The 22852-nt window shown below is 37.3% G+C and overlaps 1 protein-coding gene across 33 annotated transcripts in view; it reads left to right on the plus strand.

Moving 5' to 3' along the window:
* Window positions 1–22852, plus strand: part of WNK1 (WNK lysine deficient protein kinase 1) — a 158802-nt gene that overhangs the window by 48532 nt on the left and 87418 nt on the right. For all 33 annotated transcript variants that reach the window (XM_055357484.2, XM_055357488.2, XM_055357487.2 and 30 more), the window contains exon 2: window positions 12471–12643. In XM_055357484.2, the coding sequence (XP_055213459.1) occupies window positions 12471–12643 (173 nt within the window). The remainder of the gene's footprint in view (window positions 1–12470; window positions 12644–22852) is intronic.

The following is a 22852-nucleotide window of genomic DNA, read 5'->3' on the forward strand; positions in this document are numbered from 1 at the left end:
ATATTTTATTTCTGTAACTTTCTTGAGTTAAGTTAATGGAATCTGGAGGGAAAGTGGGTAACAGTAAAGTAAGCTGTTTATACTGTCATTCTGAATTGTAAGCCCCTGCAGACTTCTTGAATGATATTAATGGATGTTGAGTCACCTTTCAATATGGAGGGACAAGCCTGTTCTTTGGTGTCACGTGTATCGCTCTTTGGTTGTTTGCTTAGCAGCGTTGAAAATTGAGGAGGCAGAGGTGTATGTATGTATTTGGTTCAGGATAGTATCTCACTAGCAACTCCCAATATAACCTTTTTTTCTTTGTGTGTGTGTGTGTGTGTGTGTGTGTGTGTGTAGTGGCATGATCACACTCATTGCAGCCTCAACCTCCTGGGCTTAAGGGATCCTCCCACCTCAGCCTACCCAGTAGCTGGGACTACAGCCATGTGCCACCATGCCTGACCATTTTTTTTTTTTTTTAAGAGACAAGGTCTTGCTCTGTTGCCCAGGCTGGTCTCGAACTCCTGGCCTCAAGTGGTCCTCCTGCCTCGGCCTCCCAAAGTGCTGGGATTATATAGGTGTCAGCCATTGTGCCCAGCAAACCATTCCTATTTTCCCACTAAAATAATCATAAAATCAGGAATGAATGAAAGCTCCAATCATTACTACAAATGAAAATTGACAGATATAAAGACAGAACTCTGGGAGTAAGTGGTACTAATGATGAGACAGATTGAATCAGAGAAATACTTATAAATTTCAATTTGTACAATGTGTATTTACTTTGTTTTTTGAGTGATGACCACCAGGAGGAAAAATCCTTGTCTGTCCCCATTGTTTGTTCAAAAGTCAGACCTGGAGCCCCTGCTAACCAGAAAATTGAGCAGTCATCAACTTCCCCTCACAGTTTTTCTGCATGTAAGAATATTAGTAAAATTAGGGTGATGGGGAAGAGGGCTGTGGAAATGGGAAACTGATAATGTACATGTAGTATAATTGGGCATTATTATCCAAAATATGGTACATATACTTCTAGAAATAGTAGATATTTTAGGTTGTACGTGAATGAACGTTTTAAAGCCCCAAAATTTCTTTTAATAACTAACAGCAATACTAATTAGTTACGAGGATGCTAAAATAGGTAGTAAGTACCTGTTTTATGATGTTAAAAATATCAAGTAAATATTATAGCTGGTTATTAGTTTTGGCATAACATTAATGACAGAAACTTGAGAAACATTTCCTCTAGATAAAAAAGCTTGCTAGAGACGGGCAACAGTACTGCTTTTTACACGTATCACAGTTGTAAATATGAGAAGGGAGTTTGACTTCCACTTGTGTGTCAGACAGTGGGGTCATAAACGGTAGGTTTGGAGGATCTATCCTTGTTCAGTATAGAAGTTCTATTATGATTGATATGGAAATGACTTTGACTTATTGTTGAAGCCCTGATACTAAACAAATCTGATTTCGTTTGAATCTTTTTTTCCCTCTAGAAGTAAAAAAGGACAATTAAAAAAAAAATCCTTTACTTAATTTTCAGTTTCTTCTTTGAATAACAAAGTTTGGAAGTGTAGGGGGTTGGAACTGATCTCTTGTCACAGAGTTTAAAGGTTAAGACTGGGGAATTATATTTGTTTCTAAATGAAAATGTTATGATTTACATAAATGAAACTACAGTGTGAAGATGGGCTGTAAATGAGATAGATATTTTTGAAGCAGCAACTGATTTTCTTTTTGTCAGACTCTGCAGCCAGCCTGAGGCCACAAATAAATGTAGTCAGAACTAGTTTCATAAAGTTAGATGGATATGTTCAATAAATAAGAGACATTTTCCATAGTATTCATATTTTGAACATGATGAACAAGATTTAGCCAAAAAATATGTGCATATTCTTATGACTCAGGGACATCACACAAAAAAGAAAAAGAATAAAATTGAAAAAATTAATGTGTGTATTCTTTTTTCCCTGGATTGATAAGCAGCTTCTAAAAGTATGCTAATTCAAAGGTTAGTTTTATGTATTGTAAACTGTAGTTAGATAAATAATGGTTACTTTGAAAATCCACAGTAAATGCTGCTGATTTGACAAGGAAATGTGTTTATTTAGTTATACTCTAAGGATGGCCTTCTTTGTTGGGGTACAAAATTAGTTCATTTTTAAAGATCATAAACAAAATAGCAGAATTGAGCAATGTAAGTACAGAAATAACATTTATATAAAAATCAAAGTGCAAAACAGTATAGTATATCATTCATGAATAAGTAATATGTTGTAAAACTATAAAAATATACAATAGCGTGATAAATACCATATTCCAGATAGTGGCTCTGGGGATGTGGAGAGAAGAATAGTGGTATTATTTCATAGAAAATAATCTAAAAGAAATGTGGCGGCTGGGCACAGTGGCTCACGCCTGTAATCCCAGCACTTTGGGAGGCCGAGGCGGGTGGATCACCTGAGGTCAGGAGTTCGAGACTAGCCTGGCCAACATAGTGAAACCCTGTCTACTCCCAGCTACTCAGGAGACTGAGGCAGGAGAATCGCTTGAACCCAGGAAGCAGATGTTGCAGTGAGCCGAGATTGTGCCACTGCACTCCAGCCTGCGTGACAGAGTGAGACTCCATCTCAAAAAATAAAAATAATAAAAAAAGAAATATGGCAAAACATTAAGAAGTGACAAATATCAGAGGGACATATATATATTCCACATTTCTGTATGCTTGAAAACATTTATGTAAATTTTTCTAATGTGTACAGTGACTTTTTAAAAGTAATATGCTAAAACCAATCCATTGAGTGAAATGACAATTGGATTAAATTATAACAACAATATTAATGCAGACAACTCTATTTTCTAGTTACACTTATCAAGAGGTTAGTATTGAATTATTTACTTGCTTTGCAAATAAGAAAATGTAAAATGTTAAACTTTTCTCTTATTTAAAGACCTAAGATGACCAATAGACACTTTTTCTCACGTATCTCAAGTCCTTACCAAGTATAAGAAGCAGAACAGTATCTGTATCTCCGAAGCTCTCAGTGTACTTCTCCCTAGTAACATCTCCCTGCCTCCCCTGTCCTGAATTTTACATTTCATTTTATTGTCTTAAGTGCCAAGGGCAAGGTTTGTCAAAATCAAGTAATGTTCAGCCTTTTTGGTAGTGAAATATACATAACATAAATTTACCATTGTAACCATTTACAAGTAACTTAGAAGTATACAGTTTTGTGGCATTAAGCACATTTACAATGTTGTGCAATTACTGTCATCCATATCTAGAACTTTTTCAGCATCCCAAACTGAAAGTTTTTTTTTTTTGGCGCGATGTCAGCTCACTGCAACCTATGCGTCCCAGGTTCAAGCGATTCTCCTGCCTCACCCTCCCGAGTAGCTGGGATTACAGGCTTCCGCTGCCATGCCCAGCTAATTTTTGTATTTTTAGTAGAGGCGGGGTTTCACCATGTTGACCATGCTGGTCTCAAACTCCTTACCTCAGGTAATCCACTTGCCTTGGCCTCCCAAAGTGTTGGGATTACAGGCGTGAGCCACCATGCCTGGCCCCAAACCGAAACTCTTAGCTCTTTAAAACTGAGTCCCCATTGTCCCCTTTCCCTGGTTCCTGGTAACCTTTTTTCTACTGTCTCTATGAATTTGCATATGCTAGATGTACCTCATGTAAGTAGACTCAGACATTATTTATCCTTTTGTGTCTGGCTTATTTTACCTAGCTTAATGTTCTCAAGGTTCATTTGAGTTGTACCATGTGTCAAAATTTCATTCCTTTTTAATATTAAATAATATTCCTTTATATTTATATATTTTGTTTTCTGTTCATTTGTTGATGGACACTTGGGTCATTGTACCCTTTGACTGTTGTAAAAAATGCTGCTGTTAACATTGGTGTTCATGTATCTGTTGGAATGCCTGCTTTCAGTTTATTGGGGCATATACTTAGAAGTGAAGTTGCTGAATTGTATGGTAATTCTGTGTTCAACTTTTTGAGGAACTATCATGCTCTTTTCCACATTGTCTATACCATTTTACAATCACAGCAGTGCACGAGGATTTCACTTTGTCCACATCCTTGCCAACATTTTTGCTTCCCTACTGGCCCTTTTTTTGGGGGGGAGGCGGGTAATAGCCATCCTGATTGGTGTGAAGTGGTATCTTACTGCTAGACATGTTTTAAAGGAAAAAAGGACAGTTCTTTAATGTGACTTAAATTGTTAAAACATTGTATGTGTAAATGGAAAAAATACATATACACTCCTTGTGACTTAATGATCTTACACAGCTATAACAGCAAAACCAATTTTTAGTGTAAGTGCTAATTAAAACCTACTAAAATTAATGTTTTTGACAGTGCAAACCAAATTGTGGCTGTCTTCCTTTATAAATAACTTAGTCTTATGTGAGAGTATCTATTTCAGTTACAAATTATAACTGCAGAAACTTTAACTGGTAAAAGAATTCAGAGTATGTAGTTAGGGAAGTTTGCTGACATTAGGACGTGCCAAACTACCTATAGTCAAAATTAATTAACAAAATTAATGATTAATGTGTCAAACTTATAAATTGTCATTTAGGTTATCATTTGGTTGGTAATATGATTCGAAAAGCAAACTGCCTAATGAAATCTTTTGGTCACCTGCATGAGCCACAATATACATATATTTATTTTTAATTAATTGTCTAAGTTAGAACCCAAAATTCTTTTTTCTGAAATTTAAAGAAGAAAAAAGAGTTCTTTTCGCCACCTCTGATAATATCGATAGTCCAAAATTAAGAAAATGCTAACTTCTCCTGATGACTTCTTCAACAGCCTATTTCAGCCTGCGAAACATATTCAGGAATACATATGGGAGAATAAATCAATGTGAATGGGGTAGCTGCCATAAAAATAATGTTCTTAATTTGTGTAATTATTTTCAGTTTTCAAAGCACACTTACAATATGTCGAGCCCTCAGAATAATTCTTAGCTATTCAGGAAAGATGGTGTTTTCCTTTTACAGGCAAGGAAACTAAAACTCATGGCAGTTACTTTAGAAATAGGCGTGCAAAAGAAGAAATAAGCATGGCATGTGAGAATAACAAGAGTCCTTATCTGTAGTGGGTTGTTTTTGGAAAGTATTGAGAAATAAGCTGGATCCAAGTGACTTTGGAATTTGGATTTGATGTAATGGAGTATTTTCCAAACTTGCTGGTCATAAGAAATCCCTTCCTTGGAGACTGGGGCCAGGGTCCTAGAATCCGTTCTTAACAAGTGCCCCTGAAGATTCTTATACTTAAGCAAAATTGGTTAATTATGCATTTACTATTTTTGAGCAAGGAGCTCGGTGTCATAAAAATAGTGTCTGGGGGAATATCTTTATCTAAAGGGTAGGTTGAAGGGTAAAGAGAGTCATCAGGCAATGTTTATTTTGATATGACGTAGTTGTGGCTTTTATTAGTTTGTGACCATGGAAATGAGATATGGGGAATCATGGAATTATAGAGATTGCCTGGGAAGACAAAGGGAAATAGGGAATGAGTGATTTGTGGAGAGACTTTATAGGCTTGGACATGTATTGAGTCTTTGCTCATAAAATGTCCAGTAGAGATTTGGAAATCTAATTTGAATTCCAGAATTAGTAAAACATTACACTTAAGTCAGACCTTGCCAGGCATAAAGATATTGTATATTCTTATGTACATGCTCAATATCGTATATTCTCAATATAAAACTCAGTTGCAGGTTGCATTTGTTGTAGAAATTCTGCTTTCAGGTTTTGTTTTTCCTGACTCTTCAAATCTTCTCGCTGGGCTTCTGGGCTAGATCTCCCTATAAATTTGAAATAGTTATTCCTTATTCCCCAAGGAAGTATGGAAAAGAGGGAAAGAGGGATAGAAAGGTTAAGATTGAGCTGATAAGGAGAAGACCCTTGTGGCGGGGGCGGGGGGGTGTTGGCGTGGGGAGTGGGTGGCAAGGTAGTACACAGTATTTAAAGTTAACAAGAGTTGGGTGTGGTGGTTAATGCCTGTAATCCCAGCACTTTGGGAGGCCAAGGCAGAGAATCACTTGAGGCCAGGAATTCTAGACCAGCCTGGGCAACAGAGTGAGACCCTGTCTCTGTTTTTTTTTTTTCCTGAGATTAATGAGTCCTCCCTCTTTTGCTTTTATTTCTTTAAGTGAAAGCCACATCAGGCACACTGAAAACCTAACTCTTTGTTTTTATGTACTGGGCTTATTTTTTTTCTTGATTTCTTTCCTGAACAAAATGAAACAATTCTTTGAGATGCTTGTCTTTGTGATGTGCACAACCACTTTTGCTTTCCTGTGGTGGCAGATTCTTACGGGATGACCCACTAAGTTTCAGTGCTAATAACTCCATTTGAGCTTTTCAGTTCTGTTTTGTTGGTTTCCCCTTTGGCAAACCCTCATTACCCTATTCAAAAAACTTTGGGAACTGTTTCTTCCCCATTTGCTGCAGAGTAACATTTGTCTCTGAAGTGTAAGATTTCCTTCCAGTAGGGAGCAATAATTCTTTATTTATTTATTTTTTATTTTTTTATTTTTATTTTTTTTGAGACGGAGTCTCGCTCTGTCGCCCAGGCTGGGGTGCAGTGGCGCAATCTCGGCTCACTGCAAGCTCCGCCTCCCGGGTTCACGCCATTCTCCTGCCTCAGCCTCCCGAGTAGCTGGCACTACAGGCGCCCGCCACTACGCCTGGCTAATTTTTTGTATTTTCAGTAGAGACGGGGTTTCACCGTGTTAGCCAGGATGGTCTTGATCTCCTGACCTCGTGATCCGCCCGCCTCGGCCTCCCAAAGTGCTGGGATTACAGGCGTGAGCCACTGCGCCCGGCTGGGAGCAATAATTCTTCTATTTTTATTCTCATTCACATTTATCTTTCCTTTTTCTCCCCTTCTCAGCCTTCTTGCTTTCTTCAGGAAGAACTCCTGCAAGACCTCACCTATAGTAGTTTGAGTTTAACCCTGTTAGTTAGCTGCTTTCACATTCAAATCAATTTAATCTACTTTAATAAAAAACTTTAAAAATTTATGTGAATGACTAGGTATTGTTCTGAGTTTTGCTATGCAATAGATACTGTAAGTCACTTCGTGAAAGTAGTTTGCCTTTTTTTTTCTTTTTTCTTTTGGAGACGGGGTTTTGCTATGTTGTAGGCTGGTCTCAAGCTCCTGGCCTCAAGCAGTTCTTCTGCCCCAGCCTCCCAAAGTGTGAGCCGCCATGCCCAGCCCTAGTTTGCCATTTTCTGTTTTATTTATTAATGTATTTTTATTTATTGCCTTTGTCCACATGTTCTAAGCCATTTTCTAATAGAATTAAATGTGTTTTTTTTCTTTTTGTGGTTCAGCTATTATATGTATCTGCTACTTTTAGCATTAACCTAAAGCTTCCTGTATATGCCAAGTCCCAGGTATTTTGGAATCCCATGTGGCTTTTGTGCCCTCCAAAGAGGGGTGGAGAGAACCTCTTATACTCCAACTTTTACATACTCTTGGCCCAGATTTGGGGATTAAGTGAAGGGTGCCTAATGAATAGAACCTATGCATTCGTATACATCTGGCTTGAGAAAACTGTATCTCTCTTTTTTTTTTTTTTTTTTTTTTTTTTTGAGAAGGAGTTCCGCTCTTGTTGCCTAGGCTGGAATGCAATGGCGAGATCTCGACTCACTGCAATCTCTGCTTCCCAGGTTCAAGCGATTCTCTGGCCTCAGCCTCCCGAGTACCTCGGATTACAGGCGCCTGCCACCACGCCTGGCTAATTTTTGTATTTTTAGTAGAAATGGGGTTTCACCATCTTGGCCAGTCTGGTCTTGAACTCCTGACCTCAGGTGATCTGCCCACCTTGGCCTCCCAAAGTGCTGGGATTACAGGCGTGAGCCACCGCACCTGGCCTCCTATCTCTCTTATATAGACTTTTCTTCTTGCTTCTTTGAAACAGAAACTTTTTGTAAATAAATAAAGTGTATAAAGGTGAGCCATATTGGGAAGAAGGGGCTGACAGAGGAGTTAGAACAACCAGGTAACCAGATTTTTTTTCCTATTCTTTTGAGAAAAAAAAAAAAAATTTTTTTTTTTTTTTTTTGGTCTTTCTGAAACTGGTACTATTTCAGAATGATAGGTAAAAGTCTCCATGGAGAAGCAGGGGATGTGATGCCGTGTTTACCTGCCCCTCCCCCCCCATAATTATGATATCTTTTCACCCATTGAGGAAAGTTGGGCTCACATAGACTCTCTGCTTTATGGGATAGACCCCAAATTTCATCTCTAAGAGTACCAGACTGGAAGATCATAAAGAAATCTGCAGTAGGAATTTAATCTGTAGATTTGGCCACATAAAATGCAGGTGTAATTTTTATATTATACTTCAAAACACCTTGAAAGCCATGTTAGTCTTTTTGCTATCTTTAACAGTTAAGAATTTTTGCATGAGAATTATTATTTTGTTTCTAGTTGTAGTTTTTCCAACCTTTCCCAGGCCTTCAATCTCTAATTCTGAAGTTTTTAAGAAGAGTTAGTTACCTACAGTTAATACTTCTGTCATCTTTGAATTGCCGTTATACCATATAGGCCTATGAGAGAGTTGCCAGACTTAAATAATTATTTATATGCTTAATTTCTTTTAACATATAGAATAATTCTTTAAAAATTTTTTTTCTCTGTAAACTGTAACTGAAACTCATGCTGCCCTGGAAAGCAATGTTACAAACTGCTGTACCCTCTGCCTGAAGACAAGTTTTTATTTCTTTATCCTAATACCCAACAACAATTAGTATCACTTTAAAAGATGAAATAGAGGCCGGGCACGGTGGCTCACGTCTGTAATCCCAGCACTTTGGGTGGCTGAGATGGGCAGATGACAAGGTCAGGAGTCCCAGACCAGCCTGACCAACATGGCGAAACCCCGTCTCTACTAAAAATACAAAAATTAGCCAGGTGTGGTGGCACACGCCTGTAATCCCAGCTATTCAGGAGGCTGAGGCAGAATTGCCTGAACCCGGGAGGTGGAGGTTGCAGTGAGCCGAGATTGTGTCACTGCACTCCAGCCTGTACGACAGAGCAAGACTCCGTCTCAAAAAAAAAAGGTGAAATAGACGCCCATGTCTTTGCTAAGTCAGTGTGGTGCAGAAAATGATAAGGAGGGAGTATTCCAATATTGACCTAAAATATTTTAATCAAGAATTCCAGACACTTTTCTCCACCCATATTTTGATATGTAGAGTTATCATATGTGGTCTTAATTTAGCAGTAAAATTTTGAATATTACACATATATAATACTAGAGAAATTTAAATGTTAATAAGACTTGAGGACCAGATAATTTTGGGGATACAGTTGTTAGCTGTAAAGTAAAAATTTCAAGTCTAATGAATGAAAACTAGTCTCACTGCTTCATTAGCACAATTGGTTTGGAAGGTTTGCTTCTGGGCGAATAAAGTGAACAATAGCAAAGGATGGGATTGCTACTTTAAAAATACTAAAATATGAGGGTAAAGAGAGATGTCTGTCAGAGGATGTTTAAAGTGAAACAGCTTCTTAAAAGCAAGGGACGGAAGATGTGCAAATGGTTATGAGGTCATTGTACTAAACGTTAGCATTGTGCTTCTCACTCCAGAAGAAATTACATCAGTGGATTATCTACTGAGCACTGTAATTTGGGCAGTACTGAGATGAGCAATTGTTTTAGTTGGTGCCTGACCCCCACCCCACCCCCAGTAGCCTGGAACTGTGCATGTTATGAAGAGGTCATGTGACACTGATCCTTGGTTTTGCTCATTTATCCTGTCAAAACAACTTAATGTAGATGGAAAGAAATGAACGAAATGAATAGAATGGGTTAGCTGTATCAGCTTTAGTTTATATTGAAGGTAATGAATGCTGCAATTGGGATAGTATAGTATATTAAGGCCCCAGGAATATCCAGCTCCATAATGGTGAAGAGAAGGTTCTAAAAAGCAACAGTGGCTAATCCATTCTAAGTCTCACTTGATGTTTTAATGCTACTTTTTGATATGGTCTTTTAAAATTTTATCATTGTATTCATGATAATTTGATTGACAGTTGGTAATATTTAAACAATATATGGTTCCTCTTATTTTACCTTCAGCTGTAATTTAGTATAAAGTTCCTATTTCTTTTCAATAATTATTATATAATAACAAACGTGGATCTTCTGAGAAGAAAATTATTTTAGAAGTTTTGCAGAATATTTAGGGTTTGTTTGTTGTCATTGAAACATGAGCTTTGAACCAAATCTTCATTTGTCTCTTAGTTCTGTTTTTCATGTGAATTTGAGGGAGATAATAAAATTTTGTGAGTCAGTTCGTCTCACAACATTTTTCTGAGGATTAAATGAAGTGAAGCAGCCAACTAGTAAATGGCAAATACTTGGCAAAAATTATTTTTAAAACCCCAGGTGTTCCTTCTGATCTGTGTCTTATGTTAGTTTTGATCTACTTTATTACTGTCTTAAAGTCTTTTGGGTGCTAAAATTATGTACTTCTCTAAGATATTTTATGAAATGTTCCTAGATTAAAAAAAAAAACAAGATTCAGTTATAGATGAAACAAGTAGACAAATTATTGAAAGAAGCCCCAAATTATTTGTTTAGGTTTCCCCCATTTCCTGCTTTGTTGATGATAATCTGTTGTCATGCATCTGTATTTCTAACTTCAAACATTAAGCAGGGGTTCTCAGATCCCTTAAAGTAAATAATACTTTTCAGAAAGGATGAAAACACTTAGCTATATAAAGTAGCCTGTATTTATAGTATAGATGTCTTCTGGGCAAATTAGAGATAAAATATTCTAAATATTTCTATGGAATTTTTAGATTGTCATTCAGTGTATTCTCAAGGAAAATTAAATACGGATTTTTGATGGCAAAGAAGTCCCCGTTTTTTTCCCTCTGTGCTTTGCTATAAATAAGTAGTTGGCAGCTTTTTTACAATAAGCTTTTACAAACCATTTTTAAAAATCAAAAGCTGGGACTTTTGCAAGTTGATCATTCTGTATGGGTTGTGTTGGACTTAACTGAGACTCAGAGGCCCAATTTCAATTCTCATTTTTCTTTTAAGTCACAGGAATTTTTTATCCTTGGGGAAATGCTAACTGCTTATTAAGGACACACACACACACTTTTAAAGGGGTATTGAGGGGAAAAGACATTTATGGAATTCATTCAACAAATGGCTGTTGAACAAGTCACTATGCTAGGTTGTCAGGTGCTAAAGATAGAACACAAAAAGGTATTTTGTCACTGCCTTTTCATGACAAAATAAAGCCTCTGAGGGCTTATTCTATGGGGGATAAGAGTCAATATATTGTTGCCTGTGATTAAGTGTTATGTAAGAGGCATGTACATAGTATCCATTGGTTTTAATGCTATTGGGCAGAGTAGAAACAGGAGTAGTAACTTGGTTTCCTTTTATTACATTCTTTATTGGGTACTTTTGGTGACAGAGTGAGAACCTTAAAGTTCAATTAATGATTGATGTAATAACTGAAGAGAAAAATTAATGAACAAGAAGGTAGATCAGAAAACATTGCCCAGAAAGTAGCATACAGAAGGAAATGGAAAATGAGAGAGAAATTAAAGGATATTAAAGATAAACTAAAGTTATACACATACTCACACACATTTAAAAATTGTTTAAAAAGAAAAGAAGAGTTGGAAGGGGAGAAAAAGAGAATAAGAGGAGACAGTGTTTAGAGAGATACTAACTGAGAATTTTCCTGACTTGAAGACAAATACTTGAGTATATAAGTTATTGCTTAAAAGAAAAAAAAAATTAGGCTTCATGCAGTGGCTCACACCTGTAATCCCAGGCTTTGGGATGCCAAAGTAGGAGGATCACCAGAAGTTCAAGACCAGCCAGTGCATCATAGCAAGACCTCATCTCTACAAAAAATTAAAAAATTAGCCGGGCAAGGTGGCACATGCCTGTAGTCCTAGCTACTCTGGAGGCTGAGGTGGGAGGATCCCTTGAGCCCAGGATTTGAGGCTGCAGTGAGCTATGATAGCACCACTGCATTCCAGCCTTGGTCCCAGAGTGACTTCCTGTCTTTTAAACAAACAAACAAAAATAAAAACAATGTTTTGGTTAAAGATAGATTGATTTTAATCAAGGGAAAGATAGAACTGGAATTTATATTTAGGTCTTTCTGCCTCCAAAGCCTATGTTCGTTTCCTGACATTAAATTGCATGTCTAGCAATTGATGACTTATGTTGGATATGGAAAGTTAACTGCACCTTACAAAAATGAAACTACATCTGAGTTACACATTAACAGTAAAGATACTAAAATGATCTCAAGCATGAATGTATATAATCCAAATCTATCATTTATAACTTCAGCATTTGCATTTTTTAAACACCATCGATCATGATTTAGTAATGCTTAAGTGTCTAAGATTAACTGTCTGATTTGGTGTTTTATCATTTTAAACCACATTCTGTTTTGGTTTTTGATTTTAGGATCGAAAATTAACAAAGTCTGAGAGGCAGAGATTTAAAGAAGAAGCTGAAATGTTAAAAGGTCTTCAGCATCCCAATATTGTTAGATTTTATGATTCCTGGGAATCCACAGTAAAAGGAAAGAAGTGCATTGTTTTGGTGACTGAACTTATGACATCTGGAACACTTAAAACGTAAGTTCATCAGTATTACAAAAGCTGACCAAGAAGTATGAGAGAATTTGATTTTTTAAATTTCAGGTCTACCAGTTTTACTTTTGTTGTTCAGCCTACTAAGAAGGGAACAGTCCTTCCGACTGTTACTGTATTAGCATATTTCCTTGCCCACGAAGTCCTCTAGTATATAAAGTGATTTGATAATTATTTCTTGGTAAGTATTGAAATGAGAAGTTATGGCCGAGCGTGGTGGCTCATGCCTGTAATCCCAGCACTTTGGGAGGCCGGGGCAGGCGGATCACCTGAGGTTGGATCACCTGAGGTTAGGAGTCCGAGACCAGCCCGGCCAACGTGGTGAAACCCCATCTCTACTAAAAGTACAAAAATTAGCCGGGCATGGTGGTGTGCACCTGTAATCCCAGCTACTCGGGAGGCTGAGGCAGGAGAATCGCTTGAACCCAGGAGGCGGAGGTTGCAGTGAGCTGAGATCACCTCACTTCATTCCAGCCTAGGTGAGACTCTGTCTCAAAAAAAAAAAAAAAAAGAGTGGCTAAGGAATCAGAAATCAAATGTCAACGTAGCCCTCTAGTGGTTAAAATGAGATTAAGGTTTATTGAGAAACTACCTATTTTTTTCATTTGTATTGTGCTTTGCTATATTCCTGCAACTTTTATATCAGATGCAGATTATATTGCGACAGTTATCACTTAAAAAATACTTTTAGTTCCATTTCCCATAACATCAGAAATTAATCCCCAAATAGCTAGATCTATCATTCCTTTCACAGAAATAGGTTTAATGCAGAAATTTCCCGTTACTTATTGTAAAGAGCTTTTGGTAAGAGTTGGAGTATGCCTTTGTAATCCCAGGTTTCTTAGAGCAGCAGTCCCCAACCTTTTTGGCATCAGGGATTGGTTTCGTGGAAGACAGTTTTTCCGTGAACTGGTGCGGGGGTGGGGCTGGGGAAGTTTGGAATGATTCAAGCACATTACATTTATTGTGCACTCTATTTCTATTATTATTACATTAAAATATATAATGAAATAGTTATACAACTCACCATAATGTAGAATCAGTGGGAGCCCTGAACTTGTTTTCCTGCAACTAAACTGTCCCATCTGGGGGTGATGGGAGACAGGGCAGATCATCAGGCATTAGATTCTCATAACGAACGCTCAACCTAGATCCCTTGCATGCACAGTTCACAGTAGGGTTCATGGTCCTATGAGAAATCTAATGCTGCTGACAGGAGCCAGAGCTCAGGTGGTAATGCGAGCAGTGAGGGAGCGGCTTTAAATACAGATGAAGCTTTGCTTGCTCGCCTGCCACTCACCTCCTGCTGTGTGGCCAGGTTCCTAAAAGGCCATGGACTGATATCGATCTGTGGCCCAGTGGTTGGGCACCCCTGGTATCTTAGAGGATCTGTTTTTACCCAGAGAAGAACCTGTAGTAAGTTACCTTGTATAAATTTTTTATTTGGTGAAATTGGATATTTTTAAATTGTCACTGTGGCATATATTCTTTATTAATTGTTAAAGTTAATACTGCTGAGCTGATTAATTCCAGATCATTCGAATACAGTGTTACAGCACCTGGTTATAGTCACTTGCATGTTTTCTGAAATGCTTACGGTTAACATGTTGAAACATGAACAGATCATTTCTGTCCTGCAAATTCTAGTTTCTTTATCCAACTTCCACTCTTGTTTATGGCAATACCTTTATCCTAGTTAGTCAGGCTTCTTGATACTCTCTTTTCTTCCATTAGAATGTGCTAACTAGCACTATATACCTAGTACTATGAACAAGTGCTAGATATCACATTCTACTGGAAGTGTCTAATACTGAATGATAAGTGTTTGAATGAATTAAGGAGAATTATGTGGTAATAATTATGTGTACATCTTGAGATTCTTTCCACTGGTTTGGATACTTACTTGGTTGTCAACAGTTTGTCTGGCATGCCCAAGATTACTCTAAAATACAATGGTTTACTTGTTTTAAAAACTATATTGAGGAGCTTTGGGTAACATAGTGGGGTAATAAGCCCCTGTGGAATGGCTGTCCCACACCAACAAACTGAAATGTGGAATATAATAAAAGTTTTTTCCAATACGTGTCTAAGCTTTAAGGAAAGAAAGGTTAACCTCCAGATAATAAGCAGAGATAACTCAAAGCCAAAACAGGAACTTATACTCTGGGATTTTAGACCACATATTGGTTGAGGAGTTGATGCCAGTTTTAATGTCCATGCAAGGACAGAAAGCCTTAGAACTAGGTAGAGAGGGGAGCTAGAACTTAGCCTGTGTCAAAAAACTGAACTATCCATGAAAAGAGAGACCTCAGTGCTCTAGCCAGTGAAAGCTGCAAGGAATTTTACCTGTGTGCAGAAGACTGTGTTTAAGAGGGGAGACCGATGAAAAATAGAAATTCACATCAAATGCTACCAGTGTTCTTAATTATTCTGTAAACTAATCTTTTCTTTTTCTTTTTTTTGGAGACAGGGTCTCACTCGGTTGCCCAGGACAGAGTGCAGCAGCACAATCATAGCTCACTGCAGCCTCAAACTCCTGGGCTCAGGGAATCCTTCCACCTCAGCCTCCCCACTACCTGGGACTATAGTTGCTCACCACCATACCTGTCTAATAAAAAAACAAGTTTTTTTTTTTTAGTAGAGACAGTGTCTGTTTTGTTGCCCAGGCTGCTCTCAAACTCCTGAGCTCATCCTGATTTGGCCTCATCCCGATTTGACCTCATCCCGATTTGACCTCCCAAACTGCTGGGATTACAAGCATGAGCCACGGTGCCCAGCCTGTTTGGTATTCTTCCATCTCATTTGTAGATGGCGCTATAACATAAATTTGTACCATCTACTTGGTACAGGAATCCCAAACCGAAGAACATAACATAATAATTGATCAGGAACGGAAAGAAAACTCCCGGGGACATTTTCACAGTTCCTTGGTCAGTGTCCAGAGGCAAAACTGTTTCCAAAGAAGATGACCTCACAATTAAATTACAAATCACACCAATGAAGGTGAATAGACACAACCAGAAAATAGCACTGCAACAATTAAAGATATCATGGACAAGTCTGAAAGTGATTACAAACAATTATTTACATAATGATGTCAGTAAAGATATTTGTAAGTGTATATGAAGTGTATAAAGAGAAAAGAAGGAATTGAAGGAATAAGACACCAAAGAAAAAAAAGACAGGCATAATTTAAAAGCTTCTGAAGAACTTCTAGAAATAAGAACATTAAAATTCAAACGTAAATGGTGTAGTGGTTAAACAGCAGACTGAATTGAATTGACAGGAATATTAACTATGAAGAAATGAGCAACAGAATGCACAAAAAAGACAGAAAATATTTAAAGAGGATGACATAGTAGTGAGAAGACCCAGTTAGATTTAATTATCTAAAAGGGGTTTCCCTGTAGTCCTAGCTACTCTGGAGGCTGAGACAGAGAATCACTTGAGCCCAGGAGGTGGAGGTTGCAATGAGCCGAGATCGTGCCTCTGCACTCCAGCCTGGGTGACAGAGCGAGACTCTATCTCAAAAATAAAAATGAAAAAGTAGAGAGAATGAGAAAAAGAAAAATTTCAGAATTTAAGAATTCTGATTGAGAATGTATACAGATTCCTAAGCAAGTAGATTGAAAACATTCATATTCATTTCTGGAAGAATGGATAACTAGGACCATTGGCAGCATTTGGAGAGGCAAATTGGGAAGGAATGGGAATTAATTCCAAAATGCATGCTTTTTGGACCTTTTGAGTTTCTACCTTTGTTCTCTATGTATATTTACATTGAAACAGATAAAACACCCATAGCTGAAAAATAAGATGGGAATGTATGAGTCAGAAAATTTGGATTAAGGCCGGGCGTGGTAGTTCACACCTGTAATCCCAGCACTTTGAGAGGCTGAGGCGGATGGATCACCTGAGGTCAGGATCACCTGAAGTCAGTTCGAAACCAGCCTGTCCAACATGGTGAAACCCCATCTCTACTAAAAATACGAAAAATTAGCTGGGCATGATGGCGGGCGCCTGTAATCCCAGCTACCCGGGAGGCTGAGGCAAGAGAATCGCTTGACCCCGGAAGTGGAGGTTGCAGTGAGCCGAGATAGTGCCACTGCACTCTAGCCTGGGTGACAGAGTGAGACTCCATCTCAAAAAAAGAAAAAGAAAAAAAATTTGGATTAAAAGTTGAAATAAATTTAGACGTATTTTTTTAAATAGACATGAAATTCAAATATCATACAATTAACATTTTAGAAAGTACAATTCAGTGGCACTTAGTACATTCACAATGTTTTGTAAGTACCACATCTATCAGGTTACTAAACATTTTAATCACCTCAGAAGAACACTCTGTGCCCATGAAGCAGTTACTCCGCATTTCCCTTCCTCCAGCCAGGCAGCGTATTTTTTCTTTAATTGCACATTATCTTAAGTTCTTTTTCTTTCTACAATTAAAAAGAAATTTTCAGTTTCTGAGCTTCAGAGGCTTATGCCAACAGGAGGGTTTATTAAGTAGAAAGAGCGTTAGACTTGGAGTAGAAGTTGTGACTGCTCCCAGCGCTGCCTCTGACCACCTGTGATTTTGGGCAAATAGCTAACCTTATTTGGGCCTCAGTTCCCCATGTGTATGTAAAACAAGCGGTTGGACTACCTGATCTCTGGGACCAGCCATTCGTGGATGGGATTTTTTTATTGTAAAAAACATAACAAAATTTACCATCTTAACCATTTTTAAGTGTATAGTTCAGTAGTGTTAATACAAACACATTTCTGTGCAATTTCTAGAATGCTTTTCATGTCACAAACTCTATGCCCATGGAACAATTTCCCATTTCTCCCAACCCTCAGCTCCTGACAACTACCAACTTTTTACCATCTCTATGGATTTATCTAATCAGGATATGTCCTATAAATAGACTCAAAGTATGTTATGGATCCTTGTGTTTGGCGTCTTTCACTTAGCATGGTGTTTTCGAGGATCATCGTGATTGCACGCATCAGTACTTCATCCCCTTTTATGACTGAATAACATTCCATTGCATGGAAATATCACAGTTTGTTTATACATCCATTGATGAACATTTGGGCTGTATCCACCTTTTGGCTATTATGAGTACTGCTGCTATAAATATTTGTGCAGAAGTATTTTTTTGAGTACCTGTTTTCATTTCTTTTGGCTGTATACTAGGAATGGAATTGCTGAGTCATGTGGAAATCTTTGTTTAACTTTTTGAGGAGGCATCCTACTGGGAGTGACATGATACCTCATTATGGATTACATTTGCATTTCCCTAATGATTAATAATGTGGAACATCTTTTCATATGCTTATTGGCTATTTGTGTATCTTTGGAGAAATGTTTATTCAAGTTCTTTGCTCATTTTTTATTGGATTGCTTGTTTTTTTGTTGATTTATTAGAGTTCTTTATATATTTTAGAAATTAGACCCTTGTCCAGATCCATGATATGCAGATATTTTCTCCTATAGGTTGCCTTTTTTGCTCCTTGATAATGTTCTATGATGTACACATTGAGTATAGTATCTCTTATCCAAAATGCTTCGGACCGGAAGGGCTTTGAATTTTTTCAGATATTGGAACTTTGAATTATACTTACCAGTTAAGCCTCCCAAATCTGAACTCCAAAATGTTCGAATGAGCATTTTTGTTGTGTATCATGTTGGTGCTCAAGTTCAGATTTTCTATTGGAGCATTTTGGATCTTGGATTTTCTGATTGGGATGCTCAAGCCTGTGCCAAGTTTTAAATTTTGATAAAATCCAATGTATCTGCTTTGTCTTTTGATGGTTGGGCTTTTGGTGTCATGTAAGAGTCCATTGTCATAAATAACCAAGGACATACAGATGTATCCCTAAGCTTTCTTCTAAGAGTTCTATCAATTTAACTTTTCTATTTAGGTTATTGTTCCATTTTTAAGTTAACTTTTGTATATGCCATGAGGTAGGGTCTGATTTCATTCTTTTACATGTTGATGTCAGTTATCCCAGCATCATTTGTTGAAGAGACTTTTACCCATTGAATGGTCTTGGTACTCTTCTCAAAAATGATTTAATCATATGTATAGGTTTATTTCTGGACTCTCAATTCTATTTCATTGGCCTATATGTCTGTTCTTATGCCAGTACCACATTGCTCTGATTACTGTAGTAATTTTTGTAAATTTTGAAAATTAGAAGTGACTTTTCCAATTTTGTTCTTCTTTTTCACTATTGTTTTTTGACAGTTGGGGTCTTCTTGAAATTCCATGTGAATTTGAGGATTAGATTTCCATTTCTACAAGAAAAGGCTGTTGGAATTTTGACAGAAATTGTGTTGAATCTGTAGATCACTTTGTATAGTATCACCATCTTTAACTATATTGTCTTCTAATCCGTGAACACAGGGTGTCTGTCCATTTATTTATGTCTTTTTAAATTTCTTTCAGCAATGTTTTGTAGTTTCATTATACAAGTCTTTCACATCCTTGGTTAAATTTATTCGTAGATCCTTTGTATGCTATTGCAAATGAAATTGTTTTCTTAATTTCCTTTTCAGATTGTTAATTGCTGGTATATATAAATACAACTGATTTTTGTGTGTCAGTCTTGTACTTTTGCAACTTTACTGAATTCTTGTATTAGCTCGTCTGTGTGTGTGTTCATTCTTTGGGGTTTTTTTTTTTTTTTTTTTTAACAGATGGGGTTTCACTCTGTCACCAAGGCTGGAGTGCAGTGGTGCAGTCATAGCTCACTACAGACTTGAACTCTAGGCTTAAAGGATCCTCCCACCTCAGCCTCCTGAGTAGCTGGGACTCCAGGTGTGTACCACCATGCCTGGCTAATTTTTAAATTTTTCATAAAGATAGGGTCTCAATATATTGCTTATGCTAGTCACAAATTCCTGGCCTCAAGTGATCTCCCTTGCCTGTGGCTCCCAAAGTGCTGAGATTACAGGTGTGTGCCACCACACCTAGCCATTCTTTGGGATTTTTATATATTGGATCAAGTCATATGTGAATAGATAGTTCTTTCAGATTTGAATGCCTTTATTTCTTTTTCTTGTCTAACTGTTTTGGCTAGAACTTGAATTATGATTAGCATTGATTATCCTTGTCATATTACTGATTTTAAGGAGAAAGCTTTTGGTCTTTCACCATTGAGTATATGTTAGCTGTGAGTTTTTCATAAATGTTCTTTATCATGTTGAGGAAGTTCTCTGCTATTCCTATCCTAGTTTCTTGAGTATTTTTTTTTTTTTTGGAAAGGTGTTAGATTTTGTCAAATGCTCTTCTGCATCAAGTTAGATAATCATGAAACCACTTCATTCTATTAGTGTGATATATTATACTGATTAATTTTCTTATGTTGAATCACCCTTGCATTTCATAGATAAATGGTGTATAATCCTTTTACTATGCAGTTGGGTTTGGCTTGCCAATATTTTGTTGAGAGTTTTTACATCTACATTAATAACGGTGTTAGTCTATAGTTTTCTTTTGGTACCTTCAGTATCAGGGCAATACTGGCCTCACAGAATGATTTAGAAAGTGTTTCCTCCACTTTTGCTTTTTAGAAGAGTAGGATTTGTGTTAATTCTCCTGTAAATGTTTGGTAGAACTCATCAGTGAAGCCATCCAGTCCTAGACTTTTCTTTGGAGATTTCTTGAAGGAATGTTCCATGTACAGTTGAGAATATATATTCACTTGTTGTTGGGCAGTGTGTTCTATATATGTCTGTTACCTTTTGGTGGTTTATAATATTGTTCAAGTCTTCTGTTTTCTTACTTATCTTTTGTCTAGATGTTTTATCCGTTATTGAAAGTGGAATACTGAAGTCTCCAACTATTACTGTAGTGTCTACTAATTTCCTCCCTTTAATTCTGTGAATGTTTGCTTCATTATTTGGTGGCTTTATTGTTTGATGTATATAATTGTTATTTTTTATGGATTGGCCCTTTTATCAATACATCATGCTCTTCTTTATCTCTTGCATCAGTATTTTTACTTATTTTGCCTGGTACTAGTTTTGCTACCTCACCCTCTTTTATTTACTATTAGCATAGAATATCATTTTTCTTTCATCCTTTGAATTTCAACCTATTTCTGTCCTTGGATCTATAATGAGTATCTTGTAGACAGTATATAGTTGGCTTTTTTTCTTTCTTTTTTAAAAATCCATTCTGCCCATCTCTGTTTTTGGTAGGAGAGTTTATTTACATTTTTTTTTTTTTTTTTTTTTTGAGACGGAGTCTGGCTCTGTCGCCCAGGCTGGAGTGCAGTGGTGCAATCTCAGCTCACTGCAAGATCCGCCTCCCAGGTTCACGCCATTCTCCTGCCTCAGCCTCCCGAGTAGCTGGGACTACAGGCGCCCGCCACCACGCCCGGCTAATTTTTTGTATTTTTAGTAGAGACGGGGTTTCACCGTGTTAGCCAGGATGGTCTCAATCTCCTGACCTCGTGATCCGCCCGCCTCAGCCTCCCAAAGTGCTGGGATTACAGGCGTGAGCCACCGCGCCCGGCCTTTATTTACATTTAATTAGTCAAAATGAATGATTTGCCATTTTGCTGTTTGTTTTCTGTATGTCTTGTACCTTTTTTTTTTTTTTTTTTTGAGACGGAGCCTCTCTCTGTTGCCCAGACTGGAGTGCAGTGGCACAGTCTCAGCTCACTGCAACCCCCGCCTCCCGGGTTCAAGCGATTCTCCTGCCTCAGCCTCCTGAGTAGCTGGGATTATAGGTACCCACCACCACGCCCAGCTAATTTTTGTATTTTTAGTAGAGACGGGGTTTCACCATGTTGGTCAAGCTGGTCTCAAACTCCTGACCTTGTGGTCCCGGCCACCTCAGCCTCCCAAAGTGCTGGGATTACAGGCGTGAGCCACCGCCCGCAGCCATAATATATCACATTCCTAGAGACAGTCTTGTACTGTTTTTTGCTCCTTATCTCCTTCATTACTACCTTTTTAAATGTATTTATTTTTCTTTTGTAGTATACCATTTTGATTCCTTTCTCATTTCCTTTTGTGTATATATTTAGATATTTTTTCAGTGGTTACCTTGAGGATCACAATTAACATCATAAACCTCCAACAGTCTACCCTGAATTGATACCAACTTAGCTTTAATATAGCATACAAATCTCTGATCCTATACAGCCTCACTCCTCCTTCCCATTTTATGTTTTCATTGTCTCAAATTTTATCTTTATACATTGTGTACCCATTAGCATAGTTTTATAATCATTATTTTACATGCATTTGTCTTTTAAATCATGTAGGAAATAAAAGGAATTATAAACCAAAAATACATTAATACTGGTTTTAATATTTAGATGTGTGATGGACTTTAAAGAGATTTGATTTGGTTTTATGGCTTCAAGTTATTGTCTAGTGTTCTTTTATTTCCTCTAAGGATTCTCTTTAGCATTTCCTTTAGGGAAGGTGTACTACTGTCAAACTCTTCCAGCTTTTATTTACCTGGGAATATCTTAATTTCTCTTTCATTTCTGCAGTATAATTTTGCTGATATGTAATTCTTGGTTGGCAGTCTTCAGGTTTTTTTTGGGGTTTTGCTGTTGTTTCTTTTAGCACTTTAAATATGTCATCCCACTGCTTTCTGCCCTCTATGGTTTTTGCTGAAAAATCAGCTCATAATCTTATTGAGGATCCCATGGTCATAAGTCACTTCTCCCTTGCTACTTTCAAGATTCTCTCTTTGTCTTTGCCTTTTAACAGTTTGAATATAGTGTTTCTCATTGTGGATCTATTTGCATTTATCTTTAGAGTTCGTTGAACTTTTTGGATGTGTAGATTCATGTCTTTTACTAAGTTTGGGAAATTTGTGGCCATTATTTTCTTAAATATTCTTTCTGCTCTTTTCTGTCTTCTTTATCTAGGACTCCCATTGTGTATATTTTGGTCAACTTGATGGTGTCCCACAGATCTCTTAGACTCTGCTCATTTCTGCTCCTCAGACTGTACAGTTTCACTTCCTATTTTCAAGTTTATTGCCTTTTTCTTCTGTGTGTTCACATATGCTGTTGAAATCTGTTAGTGAATCTTCACAGTATTTTTCAGCACCTCAATTTCTACTTGGTTCCTTTTTAAAGTTTCTGTCTCTGTTGATATTCTCTACTTCAATAGAATATTCTTTGTACTCTTAATATTTAGCAGCCATTGTTCTCAGCATTTAGTCTGCAAAGTTT

This window comes from Gorilla gorilla, chromosome 10 (assembly GCF_029281585.2).
Source record: "Gorilla gorilla gorilla isolate KB3781 chromosome 10, NHGRI_mGorGor1-v2.1_pri, whole genome shotgun sequence".
Lineage (NCBI taxonomy): Eukaryota > Metazoa > Chordata > Mammalia > Primates > Hominidae > Gorilla > Gorilla gorilla.